Raw genomic sequence first — 19,003 nt, 5'->3', positions numbered from 1 at the left:
GGTTTTAAATTTACTATAAAAGAAAGACATGATGGAAAAATATACAAACATCCTTCAAGAATAACTAATATAGAGAAAAAAGTAAACAATTATTGAATTCAAACTCGCCGAATACAAATTATTTTCCCTCAATCAATAAATTAGAAAATTAGTCCATGAAAATGCAGATTTAATTGATGGTCTGTGTATATATGAGTGTTAAAACTTATCTGAAAAGCTAATTTTTTGCAATTCATTGGACCAATTTTTGCTATCTACCATTTTTTTCCCCAATAGATGATTTTTCCATAAAAAATGTGCCACATTTCATTATGACCGATTTTATTTTAATATATTGTAACCAAAATATTTAAAAGTAATCTATATTCTATTACAAGATATTATGAATAAAGTAACTACATGAAGACATGATTTATTCATTTTAAACGCCAAATACTAAATAAAAACATTAAACTAAAAATATATACTTTGTACATTTGAATTTAGCAAAATATAATTCAACGAATACTTCTATTGAATATACATACAAACCAGATTATTATTATTATTAACTATAAAAAAATTATATAAAGGTTCAAATAAAGTCTAACTAATACCAATGGTGTATTCTTATAAAGTTCTAGAAAATACTCCTTAGATAGAAAAAATGTTGAATAGCAAAATAAATGTCATATACTTAAACAAAAATGTTGAAATTTTTTTTTCTATATTATAATACATCATACTATGAATAAAACAACTTCATAAAAATATAAATTACTCATTTTAAACTACAAATACTAAATACATAAAAAAATACTTCTATTAAGTAGTATATATAGAATCCAAATTCTTCAGATATTATGATAATATTAACAAAAATAAACAATAAAAATAGTTATAATACAGTATACCCAATTCATCAAACTTACATAAACAAAAAGTTAATAAAATTCCATCTCAATAGTGATAAATGAATACCTTCATATTGATACAACGAAGATGAAACAATAGTGTTCCCTTCCGTAAGAGATATAGTCCGTTGATCTGGTACAATAATTAGTATAAGCTATGAATAAGAAAAAATATGTTATATAGTACTTCACCAAAAATGTTGAAAACTAATTTATATTCTATTACATCATATTATGAATAAAATAACTTCATAAAGAAATAAAAAATTCATTTAAAAATACAAATACTAAATAAATCAATTCCAAAATATATAATAATTTTAAAATATTATAGCTTAAATAAAAAAATATTAAAGGCCCAATGAAAATTAAAACACATACCCAAACAAAAAATAAAAGTGGCCCAAACATATTTATTAAATTGGCCCATTTTATATTAATAGGCCCAACAAATGAACCCCAATACATAACATTACATTAGTAGCAGATTAATTCATTTACCGACGAAATCCCTCCCTTCTCCCGCCGGAACTTCCACACGACCAGCAAATCGCCGCCGTCGGCGACACAATAACGACCATCTCCCTAACCTCAACAAATCGGGTGAGATTCTACTCAAATTGATTGATTTCGGTTTCGATTATAGGTACAATACAGATTTCTCAATTTTTATTGACAGAAGGTAGAAGATTAGGAAGGAATCTGACATTTTTCATGACATATTTTTCAAATACGGATTTCGAGTGGCCTCCATTAAAGGATTCAAAGATGATCCCCAGAAAATTGCAGACACATTTCAGAAATCTAACTTTCCAAACCCTAGGGTTGCATGCCTGTAGAGATAAGTTTCATTTTATAATCGAATTAAATTTTTTTAAGAACTGTTTATCTTGGGTTAAGTTTACAGACTCTATTTTAGGAGATCTTAAATGTAATTATTAATAAAATCTCAAATTTTCAGAATGTGCTCAAATTTGTTGTAGTATAGTAGTATAAAATAATTTGGGAGATATTTGAGGAGATCTAAACTGTCTCTATTTGTAACTGAAAACATAATTTCAGTGAATTCTTCTTTTGGAGCTGAAAAATTGGTTTTAAAATGCTAAAATTTGAGGATTTTCTACATTTTCTTTTGGATTTCAGTGAATTCTTCTTTTTGGAGCTGAAAAATTGGTCTGCTAAAATTTGAGGATTTTCAACATTTTGCCCATAGAAGCACCACCTGAATATAGGTATAGGTATAGGTTTGAAGTAAAATGAATTTGCTCAAAGGAAGAAGAAGAAAAAAATACAGATTCCGCGAGATTATTATATTAAATTTTTAGTTTATTACAAAAACCTATACTTACATTTTGCTCAAAGGAAGAAGAAGAAAAAAATACAGATTCTGCGAGATTATTATATTAAATTTTTAGTTTATTACAAAAACTTATACTTACATGTGGTTTTTGACAGGATTAACATTGACAGCCAATGGAATAGCCATAAAGAGGAAGGATAAATAGCTATAACAGAAAACTAATCAAATAAATCAAAGGTATTATCTATACCTGAAACTTCAGTTGATAAACCTTGATAGGAACAACTAATTAAGCTTGCAGATTTCTTCAATTTCTTCATTGCAAACACCTAAAACTGTATCTCACAACTTCCTGCAAGAGAGTGAAATACTTAAAGCAAAAAGTGTGCTTAAAAAGGTGTTAAGTTAGAGAATATCACAGATTCCAACATGACCTTTCACTTACCTAATCCTATGGTTTGGGGATCAAAATGGGTTTAGAAAGGGCTAATATGCTTCTACACATCTATCACAGACATTTAGAATAGGTTTTAATATTTAGTATATTTCTAGGTACATATAGGTTTTAATCATATGTACATTGTACACAGGTTCCAATTTCTATTCTTTATTTAAACTGACAGTTATAAAATTTGCAGAGGTACCAAAATGATGGAAGACAACATATCAGGAAGAATATCTAGAAGATGACAGACATATCTGATTTAAGGTATAACTATGAAATAATGATCCTCATAGTTAACTAATTATGCATGTTAGGAATCAAAACTTAGTAATTACAAAGGTTTACCTAAAGGAATCCTAAGTAGGAACTAAGAATGTCTGTATGTTTTTATACATAAATTAAATATACTTATAAATGTTGTTGAATCAATCTGCCTGTAAATGGATACTAATATATATGGATTAATATTTGGCGATACATGTATGTAAAATTGCCTAAAATAACTTTTTAATTTCAACCTTTGACTAATTATATTGCTGTGATAATTTTCTTTATAAAATTTCTGTGTAGTATTTAATACAGTAAATGAATTAATATAAATAATTATCTAAAATATAAAAAAGTAGTGTGTAAATGTATTTCATTTCTGTTTTAAGTATATATATAAATATATAAACTTGAAGAATAATTTGGCCCATGCATAGCACGGGTGGAAATATTATATTCTACAAAACTTGAAGAATATAGTCTTTTCAAGTATCTGCAATACTCTATGAAAGTATCTGAGAAGAATTATGAAAGTATGTTGCAGGGTGAGAAAGAAGAAGTAGAAGAGGGTATTTATAGGAGTTCATTTGCATAAGACAGCAGCATAAAAAGATATCAGATTTCGAAAACAAACATAATCATTGCTAAGACCTTTCAAATAACATATAATAGAAAATAAAAGACAATAGTCAAATTCAATTCTGAAATAGGTTATTTATTAGAACTGCTATATAGGAATATAAATAATGTGAATTTCCATGCATTGTGTATTAAATACAGATCCCATTAATTGGGTCTACTGACAGCCCTATTAATGACTAATCTATTGTGTTCCCCTATTAATATTTGCCCTATTTTGCAGGAATACAAAATACATCTCATATGGAAGGAGAAGGAGAGAGAAGAAAGAATTACAGAAAGAAGGCACAAAAGGTGCTACACGCCTGAACCCTTTTTGAGTCTAGACTCTAAAAAGTAGATAATAGAAGAGGAAGAAGGCATTACTCTGAAAAGGTAAAATATTTTATAGATTAAGCTTTAAAAAATATATTATGTTGAGATTAATATACTTATCTGTAGATGATTTTATTTGCAGGAATTTTTTCTTCAAAAACTTTTGAAGAACCAAGAGAAGTATTATACAAAATCATATTAAAATTATTCCAACAGAAAAGGTACAATTCTTATTTATTACTACTACTATACTATCTTCTTTTCAGATTAACATACAATAGATAAATGATTTCATTTGCAGGATATATAGTCAAAAACAATTGCAAGACCAAAGAAGGATTTTACAAACTATGGTGCAGAGTTATGCAGCCTATGAAGGATTTTACAAACTAGTTCATTCTGAATTCGATCAGAAACTGTAAAAGCAATTTTGCATTTGCTACAGTGCAACGCCATATTTGAGTCATTGTTTGCGAAAAGGGACAAAAAGGGATTTTTTAGCAGCAAAAATGGGATTTGTAGTATTGTTCGAGATGCCCTTTACTCACTCCGTCTTCAACAGTAAGTGAATTTCTGAAAATTTGAGTATTTCATGGCGACAATGGAGATCAATGCCGCTCTATTTCAAAGCTTGAAATCTTTCATCCAGCTCAAGAATGTGCACGCCCGTCTCTTTCGATTCAACCTTCATCAGAACCGATTTATTCTCAACATGCTTCTGAAATCGGCTTTTCATTTCAATCACCCCGACTACGCCGCAGCGTTATTCAGCGGGATGCAACCCAATTTCCATTTATACCACACCATGATTCGTGGGCTTGTTTCAAGAGATCATTTTGACGACGCCATTAAATACTTTCACGTGATGTGCCGCGAGGGATATTGGGCCAACAATTTCATATTTGCTTTTGTTCTGAAATGCTGCTTGAAGAATATGGACATTAAACTTGGTATGAATGTGCATTCTTTGATTGTGAAACAGGGTTGTGAGTTTGATTCACAGGCGAGTACTGGATTAGTTGGATTGTATTCAAAATTGAAGCGTCTGGCTGATGCGCGGAAGGTGTTCGATGAAATGCTTGAGAAGAATGTGGTTTCGTGGGCTGCGATTACGAACGGGTATGTTAGCGTTGGGAGGTTCAAGGAGGCTATTGACATGTTTAGGGAGTCGCTGGAAGCGGGTTTGAAGCCGGATAGCTATACACTTGTTAGAGCCTTATCTGCTTGCAGTCAGCTAGGAGATTTGGTTGTTGGAGAGTGGATTCATAAATATGTGGTGGATAGTGGGATGGGGCCGAATGTGTTTGTGAATACTGCGTTGGTGGATATGTTTGTCAAGTGTGGAAATATGGAGAAAGCGCGTGCCATATTTGATAGGATGCACGAGAGAGATGTTGTTACTTGGGGCACTATGGTGCAGGGTTACGCAGCCAATGGTTTTCCAAAGGAGGCTTTGGAAGTATTTCGTATGATGCTAAGAGAGAATATAGGGCCAGACCACTATGTCATTGTCGGGGTGCTCTCTGCTTGCGCTAGGCTTGGGGCTTTGGAGCTCGGGAAACGGGTTTGCAGCATGATGGATAGGAATGTGTTTCTGTGCAATCCTGTTGTGGGGACCGCCTTGATTGACATGTATGCCAAATGTGGTGAAATGGCTCTAGCTTTTGAGGTTTTTGAAGGAATGAAAACCAAGGATCTTGTCGTTTTCAATGCTATCATTTCTGGTCTAGCTATGACTGGCCATACCAAAACAGCATTTAGTTGTTTTGGTTTGGTTCAGAAATGTGGATGGAATGGTGACGGGAACACGTTTCTCGGTCTACTTTGTGGATGTTCTCATGCTGGACTTGTTGATGATGGGTATCGTTTCTTCAATGGTATGAGTGACTTATATTATTTGGATCCTACAATTGAGCATTATGGAAGCATGGTTGATCTTCTTTCTCGAGCTGGTTTATTAAACGAAGCTCATGATATGATCTCAAGTATGCCAATGAATGCCAATGCCATAGTTTGGGGAGCTTTGTTGGCTGGATGTCAGATGCACAAGAATACTCGATTGGCTGAGCATGTATTGCAGCATTTAATCAAATTGGAGCCGTGGAACTCAGGGAACTACGTCCTTTTATCAAATATTTACTCGGCCAATAAGAAATGGGATGAATCAGAGAGTATTAGGGCAGTCATGCAAGAGCAAGGGATTCAGAAAGTGCGTGGCTGTAGTTGGATAGAGGTGGACAGTATTGTCCATGAGTTCCTCGTTGGAGACACATCCCATACTGTGTCAGATGAGATATATGGTAAACTCTCTGAGCTGGCTAGGGAGCTAAGGGCAGTTGGTTTTGTGCCCAGCACGGAATATGTGTTGTTCGATGTAGAAGAGGAGGAGAAGGAGCAGTTCTTGGGCTGTCACAGTGAGAAGTTGGCTCTTGCATTTGGCCTAATTGCAACAAAAGAACATTGTGTTATCCGGATAGTTAAAAACCTCCGTGTATGTGGCGATTGCCATGCATTCATCAAGCTCGTGTCGAAGATTACAGGGAGAGAAATTATTGTTCGTGATACTAACCGTTTCCATCATTTTGTCAATGGGTGGTGCTCGTGCAGAGATTATTGGTGAATCGTAGCGACTAGCATTATATCAGTCAAAGCACCATGTTAGCAAAAGAGGAAACATGGGTATTGAAGTTGGGATTGATGAAAAGCAATGGGTCTTCCTTATCTCTATGTGATGTTATAGACATGGCAAGGACTCGAGATCTGAAATACCAACCTAGACCACGAGGGCCACGACCAGGTTATTTAATTTCTTCTACTTTATGGTTTTGGTCTTAGTTAGTTGTGAACCTTTAGTTTTGTCTATATGCTCAAATTGTGTTATGTAAAATTAACTGATTTTGGAAGTCATCATTCAAAGTAGATATCGGCCAGACTTCAAAGGTGAGGAAAACTGTGTTGCATTTTCATCTTATGCTTTTTTTATTTGACACACTAGTCTAGTAGTAGTGGTGGTATTTAGTTTTAAAGAAAATCAAATTGAAGTTGCAAATACTAAACCTATAAATTCTAGTTGTGCTTCAAGGCTTGTGAATGAGCCATCTTGAAATAAAATTTGAATTTCAAAACAAAGTAGAGCGCGCCTGGCTTTGGCACTGTGTTCTTGATTTCTCTTCTTATTTTAGATTGTGATTATTGGCTCCTAAATCTTTTATTTTCTTTTTCTTTCAGAGAAAAGAAAAAAGGGCAATTCGAAGGATGAGGATGACTCCTGAGGCTGCGGCGCAATTCGGTGATGGAATTCAGATGGTTCTTTCTCGGTGGGCTGCACTGCGGATGGCCATCGAAAACAGGTGGGGCGGCCGCGACTCTGTCCAGAAATCGCAGCAGCTCGGCCACAATATTTTCAATTTCCTCACTCAATCGAACGGTATTTCTCACTTGAACTGATACTGGTTAATTAGTATCTATTCATATGCTAAAACAGAGTATGATATGATGTAGAGTGTTATTGTAAGAGAGATGTGAAATATAGTACTATTCTCTATTGTTGATAATGATAATGATGATGTTTCCTTAGAACTCACCTGATCTTTTGAAAAGATATGGATATTTATTTAATTTTCTCTCAATTTGGATATTCTGCATTCGAGTATAGATTGACATCCGTTTTCTGTTTAATTGTACGAATGTCTTGTGCTGGGCTGAAGAGTTACTGATTTTATTAGGTATTCTGAAATTTCTCTTCTGCTGAGCTGCATTGTGTGTTCTGGCTTTGAATAATTTTATTCGTCGAATTTAGGGGAAATTTTATTCAAAGCCTATAGGAATCGGTGTGTTGAATAATTGTTGGATTATATTTTTTGTGCAGATCAAGTTTATATTAAGGATGTACTTTATGAATTCATGGACTCACGCAATACTGATATTCAGGACGGTAGTGTCGAGGAGGTATGCCATCTTCATCTATTTGCCCTAAATTTGACTCCTACTAATCAGTTCATGTCCATTCATGTATGTGATAATGTGAAGGCTTACTAACTTCTTATGCTCCAACCTATAGCCCATGTTGGTGTGTAGGATGGAAATTGAAGAGTAAAGCAAAAAAATTCTACTCAAATCTTATAATTAAGGAGAAACCCTAAATTACTAGAAAATATGAAGGAACTGTGATTGCCATCTATCTGATACTTCTCTTTATTCTCATTGCACTTAACCATATCAGTTTAAGGTAGTCATATTATATGCAACGAGCCAATATTCAAAATGGAAGCAGGCACTTGCCTTGTGTAGCTAGTTTGACATAAAAAACAAATGATATAAACCATGCTAGACTGGGGATTCTACTTGTGGAATAGACAAAACTCCTAAACTTCAATCATGCACAATTTATACCGTGTATAATATTGATTTCGCGCCAGTGATTGTAAACAATAGATATCAGTACACCTACTTGATCGAGTTGTTTCATGGTTGAAGATAAAGGATTGTTAAGATACATACTTATCAATCACCATATTCAATTTTTTTATTCTTACAATGAAAAATACTGTCGTATTTTCATTTTTTATCTTTGAATTTTTATGTTACGCAGGTTGCAAAAAAATTTATGGTAATGCGTGAAGAATGTTTAGAAGGTCAGTTTGACTCGATAAAGAGGCTGCGAGAAACAAATGTTCCAAGTGTTTCTTATACCAGACAGGTAAGACTGTTAACGGGAGAAGTTTTAGTATTATGACTACTTGCGTGGTTAGCCATATCCATATTAATTGTGTTGTAGGATTTGATGAATAATAGCATTCGGTAACTTCTACTCATGTTACTCACATCATCAGTAACTTCAATTTTCCTCTATTTCAATTTCTATTTTGTCAGCCCAACAGTGATGAAGATGATGCCATAACAGAGAACAATATGTCAGCAATGGAAGTTGATGCTCCACAACCACAGCGCCAATTGGATCACAATCTGAATGATATTGCGCCTGACGAAAGTGGCAAGAAAGATGCTCAAGTTGTGGATGATGGATGGACTGTTGCTTCAAAAAAGAACAAAGGGAGAAAGAAGTGACGGACTGATTACATTGGCTCGAGCCACTTTTAGGTAGGAATATTTGAGTATATCTAGAGACAACATTTTTGTTTATTGAGAGCTCACATCTTATATTATACTGATGCTAATTGTGTATGTAGTATATTTTTTCATCATTCCCAAACAACTGGTTTCTTTTATGATTGAAAAGTAATGAACATGAAAGAGCTATCTTAAAGTTCAATGGGAGACTTCTATGGTGAAGACAAGAAATGCAGAATTATGTTACATGTAGTTTCTTAAGTTCTCCAATTTTCACTATATTGTAGGAGTACTAAAATTTTTTGGAACTGGAAGCATATGGTATGATAATAGTGTTCGATTTAGTGGATTAGACAAACTAAGTGGGTGTTTGATTAAGTCTATTTTAATGAACTTGTAATTGTTAGTTTATAAAAATAAACGTTCGAAGAGATTAGAATAAGTTGTGAAAGTGCTTGTATAATTATTGAGTTTGTAATAGAGATACAGTTGTACTACCTCCGTCCCTGAATACTTGACACGGTTTGACCCGACACGGAGAAATGTAATGGAAAGTGTGTTCATAAAGTTGGTGGGATGTGAGTTCTACTTTTAAAGTATTAGTTTTATAATAAATGTGAGTAGGAATAAGTTAGTGGAATATGGGGTCCACTACCAAAAATGGAAAAAGTGAAGTGTGTCAAGTATTCGGGGACAGACCAAAATGACAAACTGTGTCAAGTATTCGGGGACGGAGGGAGTATCTGAGAAAAAACTGTGAGTTAGAAAAAACTTGGATTGAAATCAAATGGAAGAGAGATGAAATTGAAAAATGTGTATATTTAAAATAACAAAATCATAATAGAATGCAATGCTAGAACCATTTTAAAGTCCATGTATTCCACAAATTTTTTAAAAAATATATAGAAGTATTTTAGTATTTTTATTTTTATATTAAAAGTATATTTTTTATATTGTTATGACATTACTTAGCTACATTTGCTAATCCGAAAAAAATATCTTATTATTAGGGCATGTTTGATAAATTGGTAATGCCTAGATATAACATGTTTGGTAGGGGTGATAACTCATCTATGGATGGAAATCCATAAACAATGACATTTTTGTTCATGGATTTCCATCCATAGATGAGTTATCACCCCTACCAAACATGGCCTTATATGATTATTTCCAAGTATTTGGTATCATAGTTAGCTAATCATGTAAGCCTGTGATATATCTCTACGGCCCATCAAAGCCCGCAGTCTTTTTCCTCAAAATACAAGGATATGTATCCCACAAATTTGGTATGATAGCATTTCTGCATCATTTCTTGTCTACCAAACAACAAGGAAAAAACCCTTATTTGAGCTTATCTTGACACGAAGCTCGCATTTTTATCTTACTATGCAAATCTTTTTATATCTCATACTTATTATCAAACGACCCCTTATAGTACTAATAAAAATAAGTTGATTTTTTTATATACATAAATTATTTTCTTATTTAAGTAAATTTTTTTTTGGAGTAGTCCAACTTTGTTGGACAATAACTTGGTTCTCACAAATCCGATTAAATGATCATAAAGCTCTATACGGTAAGTTTGTTAATAATACTCATTCTATTGGTTTTGAGTGAAGAAAGTAGTTTATATATTGAGCGATGCTAAAGTGGACAAATTAAAATGACTTTATTAACCTTCAGTCCTATTTTTTATTTTGATTAAGGAATCCCTCTCTTTTTACTTTTCTTCAAATTTGAATTTGAAATTCTGCATTGATTACATTTTTGTAGTTTCAATAAAGTAAGTATTTATGCTAGGTCCTTATTATAAACACTATTATAATTGCTTTCACTCCATAAAATAGAAGCATAACTAACGTTAATTCACTTGACATTGCATCACTTGAAATATACATAAGCGTATGGTACAATATTAATATCAATATTATAAAAATTAATAATATTGTGCAATAATAAAATAAGTAGAGTATTCATAATCATGTTACTACATTAATATTTTATATTTTTGCAACCTAAATCGTGACAATCTGGACATCCTATCACCATAGCATATTCATTAAAATGTTAGTATGAGATTGTAGAATGCAATCTTCAATTTCTTTGTTAAATAATCTTTATCTGTTAAATCAAAGTGACAATATAAGTTAGTAATTCTTACTGATACTCATTATTTGTATTCATCAGTCGAATTATGCAATATTTTGATCTCAGGTACATTAAAAAATCATTTAACTAATTGTTTTATCTAATTTGCAATATTAAATTTCAATTAAGGCTAATGTCATAGTATTTCTCTTACAAACGTAATAGTTGGATTATAATTATTCACTAATTTTATTTACTTTGCAACATTAGATCTCAAGGTTCAATCACGTTAAAAAATTATCCGATCAAATACTAATATCATAGGATATATTTTATGGACAAAATAGTTCAATGAGAATAATTCAACGTTTGATCTATTTATTTTTTTGATTTTAGAGCTCAAGTAAATTAAAATATTATTTAGCCAGATGATAATGTCATTAGAATTTCTCTAATAAATCAAAAGGTTGGATGAAAATAAATCACTAGTTGAGTTATGCAATATTATATCTGAAGCACTAAAATGTTATTTAATCAAATCACGAATACATCTATCTATTTAACAATTTTACATCTCAACCAAGACTAATGTCAAAATATTTCTCTTACAAACCAAATAGTTGGATTATAATAATTAACTAATTAATCTATTTACTTTGCAGCATTAGATCTCAAGTTTCAACCACATTAAAAAATTATGTAACCAAACACTAATATCATAGGATTTCTTTTACAGAAAAAATAGATCTATACAATATTAGATCTCAAGCTTATTAAAATATTTATTTAATCAAATCATTAATAGATCTATCTATTTAGTAAGTTTATATCTCAATCTAGACTAACGTCATTAGTATTTCTCTTACAAACCAAAAAGTTAGATAAGAATATTGCACTAGTTGATCTTAATCACTATGCAACATTAGATCTTAAGTACAACAAAAAATTATTTAATCAAACACTAATATTATAAGATTTCTTATACAAACACAATAGTTATGATGAGAATAGTTCACTACTTGATCTATTTAATTTTTTATATTAGATCTCAAGTAAATTAAAAAATCTATTTGATCTATCAATAATTCTCTAAATAATTTATCTATTTTTTTATATTATATCTCAAGCATATAAAAATTTAAAATAAATTCGTATAAAATGAATGGAGTACAACATAAGACTTACATTATTTGTTTTTATTTTAATTTTACACTTTCACAGACTCAAATTAAATGTTGATAAAAAATTACGTTTATGTATTTTGACAAACAACTAGAAGCCAATAAATTGAAAGCCAAAAACTAAAAAAATAGCTACAAATTTCTTTTGCAATTATTTTTAAAAACTTTGATTAGTTGTATATTCACAATTTATTGAACATGTAACAATGAATCACAATAAATTAACATTGATATAAGGAATAAGGAAAATCATTGAATTAATGGATGAAAATAATTTTTCTTTTTGCTTGTAACATAAAGAAACTAAAAACTAAAAAGCTAAACTAAAACGAAATGAATGAAATCAAACAAAGTAACTATTTATATAAGGCAAAACACATTCTTAGGTCCTTATACTTTAATCAAATTGTTCATTAGGTCCTCGTACAATTTTTTCGATTTAATAGGTCCTTATACCTTTTTCATAAATTTCATCACATCCTCGTACAATTTTTTCGTTTTAATAGGTCCTTATACTTTGATTATAAATTTTATTAGGTCCTTATACAATTTTTTATTTTAAGATATTTTTTACTTTTATCTTAGATAATAATTTATATTTAATTAATTAAATTTAATGAACCTTTTAATTTTATTATTTAACTTATCTTATGATTATGAATATTCAGGGAAACGTATTTTTCAATATAAATATAAATAATCAATTGAAAATTCGGATAGTTATACTAAAAAAACACTTCGATTTTAATCTTCAATCATCACGGTTAATCTTTTTATTATTCTCTACAACTTATTGAGATTATTGGATAACAAGATGATATTATCTTTATAGACTATGCTAAGTTAAATAATGGAATATTAAAAAGTTCATTAAGTTTAATTAAATATATATTATTATCCAAGATAAATGTAAAAAAGTCCCTAAAATAAAAGATTGTACAAGGACCTAATGAAATTTATGATAAAAGTATAAGGACCTACTAAAACGAAAAATCGTACGAGGACCTGATAAAAATATTGTGAAAAGTATAAGGACCCAGTAAAACGAAAAAATTGTACAAGGACCTAATTAACATTTTGACTAAAGTATAAGGACCTAAGAATGTGTTTTGCCTTTATATAATTCAATCTAAATTGATAATATGAATACCATGTCCACACTCCACTTTATTATGAACTTCACTATTTTGATAATGAAATTGATAAAATCTATTGAGAAAAAGCCGGTCAAACTCCATGAAACTATTTATATGTTAGAATTTGTAAATATGTTAAAAGCAATTTAATAAATAAATAATAGAATGAATAAAAACAGTTGAGAAAAAATTGGCCGAATTTCAGTAATTAGAATAGAATTTTACACAATTATCTTTTCACATACAAATAGAATAATTTTTATAAACAGAATCCTAATATATAGGAAATAAATATGGAAGTTGCAATTAATTTTTTTATCGTGAATAATCAAGGAAAAACAAAAAAAAAGGCGCCACTTGTGGGGAAGGAAAATTAAAGGCGGCAAGTTTATTTAAAGGATAAGTAAATTTAGTTCTAAATGAACCAGGTATTATAAAATAACCGTTTTTTTTTGCTACATAATCATTTTATGGTTGTACACAGGGATGTCAATTGGGCTAACCCGTTCGGGTTCGGGCCGACCCACTCAGGTTGTTGGGCTATTTGAGTGCAGGCTATTCGGATTATAAAATTTTCGGGTTATAAATTTTCGACCATAACCCTAGCCCGCCGGGTTTCGGGCTAACCCATCGGGCTATTTGGGCCTAAAAACTTTCAAAAATAATCTTTTGTAATCAAATTTTCCTCAAAAAAATAATTTTAACTTTTAGATATTTATTCTTCTTAGTGTTAGAATCATATAAAATTTTCAAACTTTTTCATAGTTTTCCTCAATAATAGTTGGAAAGAAGCCTTTCATCTCGATCAACTACAATCTAAGCAAAGATAAGAAAAAATTAAATCAATTAATTTCAATTAGAGCTTGTGTTCGTGTTATTATTTTGGCATTGTTTCATAATTATTTCTTTATGAAAATTAAAAATCATATCTTACATGAATCATTATTAAAATGATAATTATATTGAGATTTTGATGGGTTAATTCTTAATTTTGTATTGATTTGTTTTGTTGGTAGTAAGACAGTAGTGACAGATGATGTGGCAATGGAATAATGAGTTGAGGTGAAACTTTAAAATTGATAGTGTGGGATTGAGTGGAACAGTGTAGTAGAATGTAGACGAAGAAGACTTATGATTATGCCACATTAAATTCAAAAATATATAACCTCAATATTTTTTAATTAAAAGCTGCAACCCGTCGGGTTGACCCGCAACCCATTCGGGCCAACTCGTTTAACCCGCCAACCCATTCGGGCCAACCCGTTTAGCCCGTTTTGTATTTGAGTTATAAAATTACAGCCCTAACCTGCTCATTTTACCGGGTTATTCAGATCGACCCATGAGTTTAGAGTTGAATTGACATCCCTAGTTGTACATAATGTGGCTTAATAATTTTTCCCTTATATTTTGCCTTTTCATTGAGAGTTGGATTTATACATGACGCACAATTAAGAAGGTATCATCGAAATCTTCTCATTAATCTATTCGAGTATATTGGACAATGAAATTTGAACGTATACTAAAATCAAAAAATTGAAAAATCTCATGTATTTTTCAATCATAAGTGAGTTGGTAAAAAACCAAAAATTCACAATAGCACTATGAAAATTTGATATTCGACAATGAAACTTTGCCGAAAAAGTTCTGAGATGTCCTCTTCTCCTCTTCACCTCTTGTCTCTATGATAAAATTAATTTTGAATAATGTTCAGAATCTCGAATTAATTTAATTTCAAAAGGTCTATACGAATGTGTTACAGCATTTTCTATCATAAAAAATGTCAGACCAGTGGCACAAATTAAGTTATTGATATTTAAACTTGCAATTTTTCGTAAGAAATTGTTGGACTGAATTAAATTTGACACATGCTCTCAAATTGGGTAATTATGTTGGCCACTAAGGGTTTTGGGCGCCACTTTTGTTGGCATAACTCCACGCACTTAATCATGTTTGTTTATATTCAATTGTCAATCACTATGGGAATAATTTGAATGAATAATAGTTTTAGCACTCCACTCTCGTGATTAATTAATTTTGTTTCATTTTTTTATTTTTATTTATAATTAATTCAATTGAAATCCCAAATTCATCTTAATTTCACCTCTAACTATTCAGTTAAATATACAATTATTGAATATCTAATTATTGTATCGAATATACAATTAATTGAAAACCTCCGAGTGAATTAGAGATCAATCGATAATAGTATCAAACATCATAAAATATGAAATAATAATACAACATTTATACTAATTAGTATAAATCTAGTATATATTGTTATAGGTTCGTGTTAAAATGACAACCCCTCTTAAAGTGACACCGTGACACCACTTATACAACAATATTACAAACACTACACAACAATCTATAGATTGTTGTATAGCGTGTTGGATATTGCTGGACAAGAAAAATTGTTGTATAAAGAGCAACAAATTACTAGCCGAGTTTTTCAACCTTTTTTTTTTGCCAGGTGGCAGCTTATTATTCATTCACGTGTACAAATGATTGACTAGGAAGGGTGGTATGTTGTTATTTTAAGGGGTGGTGGCACCCTAACATGCCCCTAATGTTATATCACAATACATAAATAATACTTTATAGAACATCATACGGAGTATATTAATTTATAAAATTATATCACATATATAATAAAAATAATAATTAAAATATAAAATTATAAAAATCCTGCTATATTTTATAAATTAATAAGATTTTTAAGATGCGATATAATCTAAAAAGAATTAAAGTTATCAATATCACCATTATTACTATTATCAGAAGCAATGAACCCAAAACAATAAAACTCTTGCTTCAATCCAACCCCACTCAACTACCATGAATGACGGATATACTTCATCAATCCTCATCCCATTTGGCTTCCCCTTCAAGCTCCATTACTCCCTCAACCTCAATTTATTAGCCAACAGGGTTTAGTTTCAGGAAATCTTTGGTGGGGTGTAAGAACATCAGTGGTGAGAATTGTGACAGGATTATGGAGATTGGTTAGTGCTCATGCCACATTTGATAGGTTTAATGGCTTTCTTCGCCTCTCGTACGTTTATTATTCAATATCTCTTTCATATCTCACATTATTATTTAATTGCATTATTTAGTTAGATATTTAGGGATTGCATATCTTTTTCATATCTTTTGTCTTGCTCATTAAGTTAGTATCCCTATTATAAATAGTCCTTAATCAATCAATGAAAGAACAAGTATTTATCTTTTAATTGACCGTCTTTATTTTTCTGCATTCAAGATTGATCGACGAGGCTCGGTTTCCTCGCGACTTTCTCCTATCTTTCTACTCGATAAGGGGTTAAACCCTTATCAGCCTCCCTGTTGAGTTTGAGCCTGAGGTTCCCAGAAGGCCTCACATTATAAGAATGTATTGATGATTTGTTAATTACTACTATTAGTGTACATACTATAGTATTTCCCTTTTATTCTCTAAATATCAAACTACTATCACTTACTTATCTTTGATCCCACCAAGTAGACATATGGAGTATGGAATTGACCATGAATGAAAACAAGAGATTCAAATATCCCACATGATTTAGTAATTCCAAATACCATTGCAATTCTTTTTAGGGAACCTTCATTTGACTTATTCCGGTTTTATATTTTCTGGGTCATTTATGGTGCGAAATTGCTTGACAATTATTCAACATTAGAATGTGCACATTAATTTGGTCAATGAATATACCATGGAAATATTGTTAATTAATGAAATTAAAATCAAAATAATGTGTTTTGTTCGTGCGTGTAGAAAGTGTCGGTAGAAGAAATAAAATGGAGAGCGAATTAATGTGAGTGGAATAGTAATAAGAGCTGCAGTAATTACTACTACTAATATTTAATGCTCCATACGTGTACTCCATATTTTATCCGATCCCATTTAATTTTCTATCAAAATATTCATAATTTAATGGTGTTTTATAAATATAAATATTTAATTTAAATTTCAATGTTTTCAAAAAAGGTTTACTCACTGAACTTTTCACAGATTTCATAATTTAATGGCGTTTCTCCATTTTATAAGGAGAAATATTTTAATTTTAATTTCAATATTTTCTAAAAATTAAAAGGGTTACTTACATAAGTTTTTGCCAATAATCCAATAAAATCCGTTGGTAATCAAAGTTATCATGGATTATTGAGAGATAAAGTTACTATGTGACTTCGTTGTTGATAAACAAATTACTGACAAGAGTTTTATCACCTATGTACAATTTCATTTCCACTAATACGATAATAATGACACTTATATGTCACCATATGGAATTTTAATTCCACTAATATAATCATAATGATGATATCATAGTCACTACATTTTATTATTGCTGCTGGGCCTGGGATTATTTTGTTCTGTAAATGTAGGAAGGCATTCATCAATCGATAGTTTTCGATTGCAAATTCAAATAATGTTTTACAAAAGTGGTCCTAAACCAAGTACTCCCAATTAAATTAAGAAGTGTTGGAGCCAAAAAATTTATAAAAAAATATGAGACGTATTGCACTATTGATTCAAATAAGATTATTTTAGTTGATAAATTATAAACATTTTTATACCCATCAAATTCTTAGCAAGCGTGAAAACTAATTTGGGGTAATTATCTAAAGAGAATGCATAATTAGTTTTTTATAATTTGAAAGTAAAAGCGGCCCAACGATTAAATATATGGCCCAAAATTAATAAGCCAAGTATTTTCTTCTCCAACCTAATTCAATTTTACAGAATCAGTGGAACTCCCTAAGTATGGACGGTTGGTGTGGAGGGGAACTCCCAATAAGAGTAATCTAAGCACAGCACAAAATGTGAAACACACCATCTGCATTATTACTAATGTTGGGTATCGGTGGCGCATAAGGCTGACAATTTTTAGCACGACATGATAACACGACACGAGCTCGCATGAAATTAATGGGTATGTGTCAAAGCTTATTGGGTTTGTGTCCTTATCGTGTCGACACGATAACGACACGAAAATTTCGTGTCGTGTTCGTGTTACACGTTAAGAATATTATAATATTATTTCGTGTCGTGTTCGTGTTACATGTTAAGTATATTATAATATTATTTTTATTTTTATTTATTTTAAAATATTTAAAATTTAAAAAAATTTAATATTGAAAATAATATTAATATATTATATTATTATTATTGTTATAGTGTCGTTATTGTGTTGTGTCATATATGTGTTATTATCGTGTCGTGTTGACCCGAAGTGGTTCATTTCATTAATGTGTTCATGTCGTGTTCGTGTCTGAGGGTAGCGGGTCGTGTTCGTGTTCGTGTTTAGATTTTTCTTAACGAGTCGTGTTTGATTTTGTTGTTATCGTGTCGTGTCGTTATCGTGTCGACACGATAACGACACAACACACACGATTTGCCACCCCTAGTGGCGCACACCTGAACTCCACATTAGTATACATCAGTATGATATTGTCCGCTTTGGCAAAGCCCAGGTACTCCCCAAAAGGCCCCATACTAATGGAGTTGGGAAAACCCATTTATATGCTTGCAACTCTTGTTCATTCTCCGATGTGGGATATGGTTTGCTTTACCACAATCCTCCCCTCAAACCAAGACCACCGGAGCAGACCACATGCCTACCCCATGTTACAGGTCACCAGGTCACCACAGGTCTTGGTCGAGCTCACGC

General features: G+C 31.2%; 2 protein-coding genes across 7 annotated transcripts; both read left to right on the top strand.

Annotated features, from left to right (window-relative positions):
- The first annotated feature begins 1,393 nt into the window (after positions 1 to 1,393).
- Positions 1,394 to 6,656, top strand: LOC125221840 (putative pentatricopeptide repeat-containing protein At3g08820). Of its 5 annotated transcripts, XM_089063331.1 has the most exons (7): positions 1,394 to 1,496; positions 2,349 to 2,430; positions 2,832 to 2,902; positions 3,768 to 3,919; positions 4,002 to 4,080; positions 4,161 to 4,420; positions 4,509 to 6,656. In XM_089063331.1, exon 7 carries the CDS (start codon positions 4,572 to 4,574, stop codon positions 6,477 to 6,479), a length of 1,908 nt encoding a protein of 635 aa, XP_088919457.1. In that variant the 5' UTR covers positions 1,394 to 1,496; positions 2,349 to 2,430; positions 2,832 to 2,902; positions 3,768 to 3,919; positions 4,002 to 4,080; positions 4,161 to 4,420; positions 4,509 to 4,571; the 3' UTR covers positions 6,480 to 6,656. The 5 variants fall into 5 exon arrangements, with proteins under 5 accessions (XP_088919457.1, XP_047980085.2, XP_047980087.2 ...); XM_048124128.2 differs by having other exon boundaries at positions 4,161 to 6,656; XM_089063329.1 differs by having other exon boundaries at positions 1,413 to 1,539; positions 4,161 to 6,656.
- On the top strand, positions 6,518 to 9,131 carry LOC148933883 (uncharacterized). 2 transcript variants are annotated; one of them, XM_089063332.1, is made up of 6 exons: positions 6,565 to 6,656; positions 6,754 to 6,799; positions 7,088 to 7,286; positions 7,728 to 7,807; positions 8,451 to 8,558; positions 8,732 to 9,131. In XM_089063332.1, the coding sequence occupies exons 3-6, from the start codon at positions 7,115 to 7,117 to the stop codon at positions 8,924 to 8,926; spliced, it is 555 nt and encodes a 184-aa protein (XP_088919458.1). In that variant the 5' UTR covers positions 6,565 to 6,656; positions 6,754 to 6,799; positions 7,088 to 7,114; the 3' UTR covers positions 8,927 to 9,131. The 2 variants fall into 2 exon arrangements, with proteins under 2 accessions (XP_088919459.1, XP_088919458.1); XM_089063333.1 differs by lacking the exon at positions 6,754 to 6,799 and having other exon boundaries at positions 6,518 to 6,656.
- The last annotated feature ends 9,872 nt before the right edge of the window (positions 9,132 to 19,003 follow it).

The sequence above is a fragment of the Salvia hispanica genome, chromosome 1 (genome assembly GCF_029641045.1).
Source record: "Salvia hispanica isolate PSC_SH4W2 chromosome 1, Shi_PSC_v1, whole genome shotgun sequence".
NCBI lineage: Eukaryota > Viridiplantae > Streptophyta > Magnoliopsida > Lamiales > Lamiaceae > Salvia > Salvia hispanica.
This window is presented reverse-complemented; position numbering and strand designations above follow the sequence as displayed.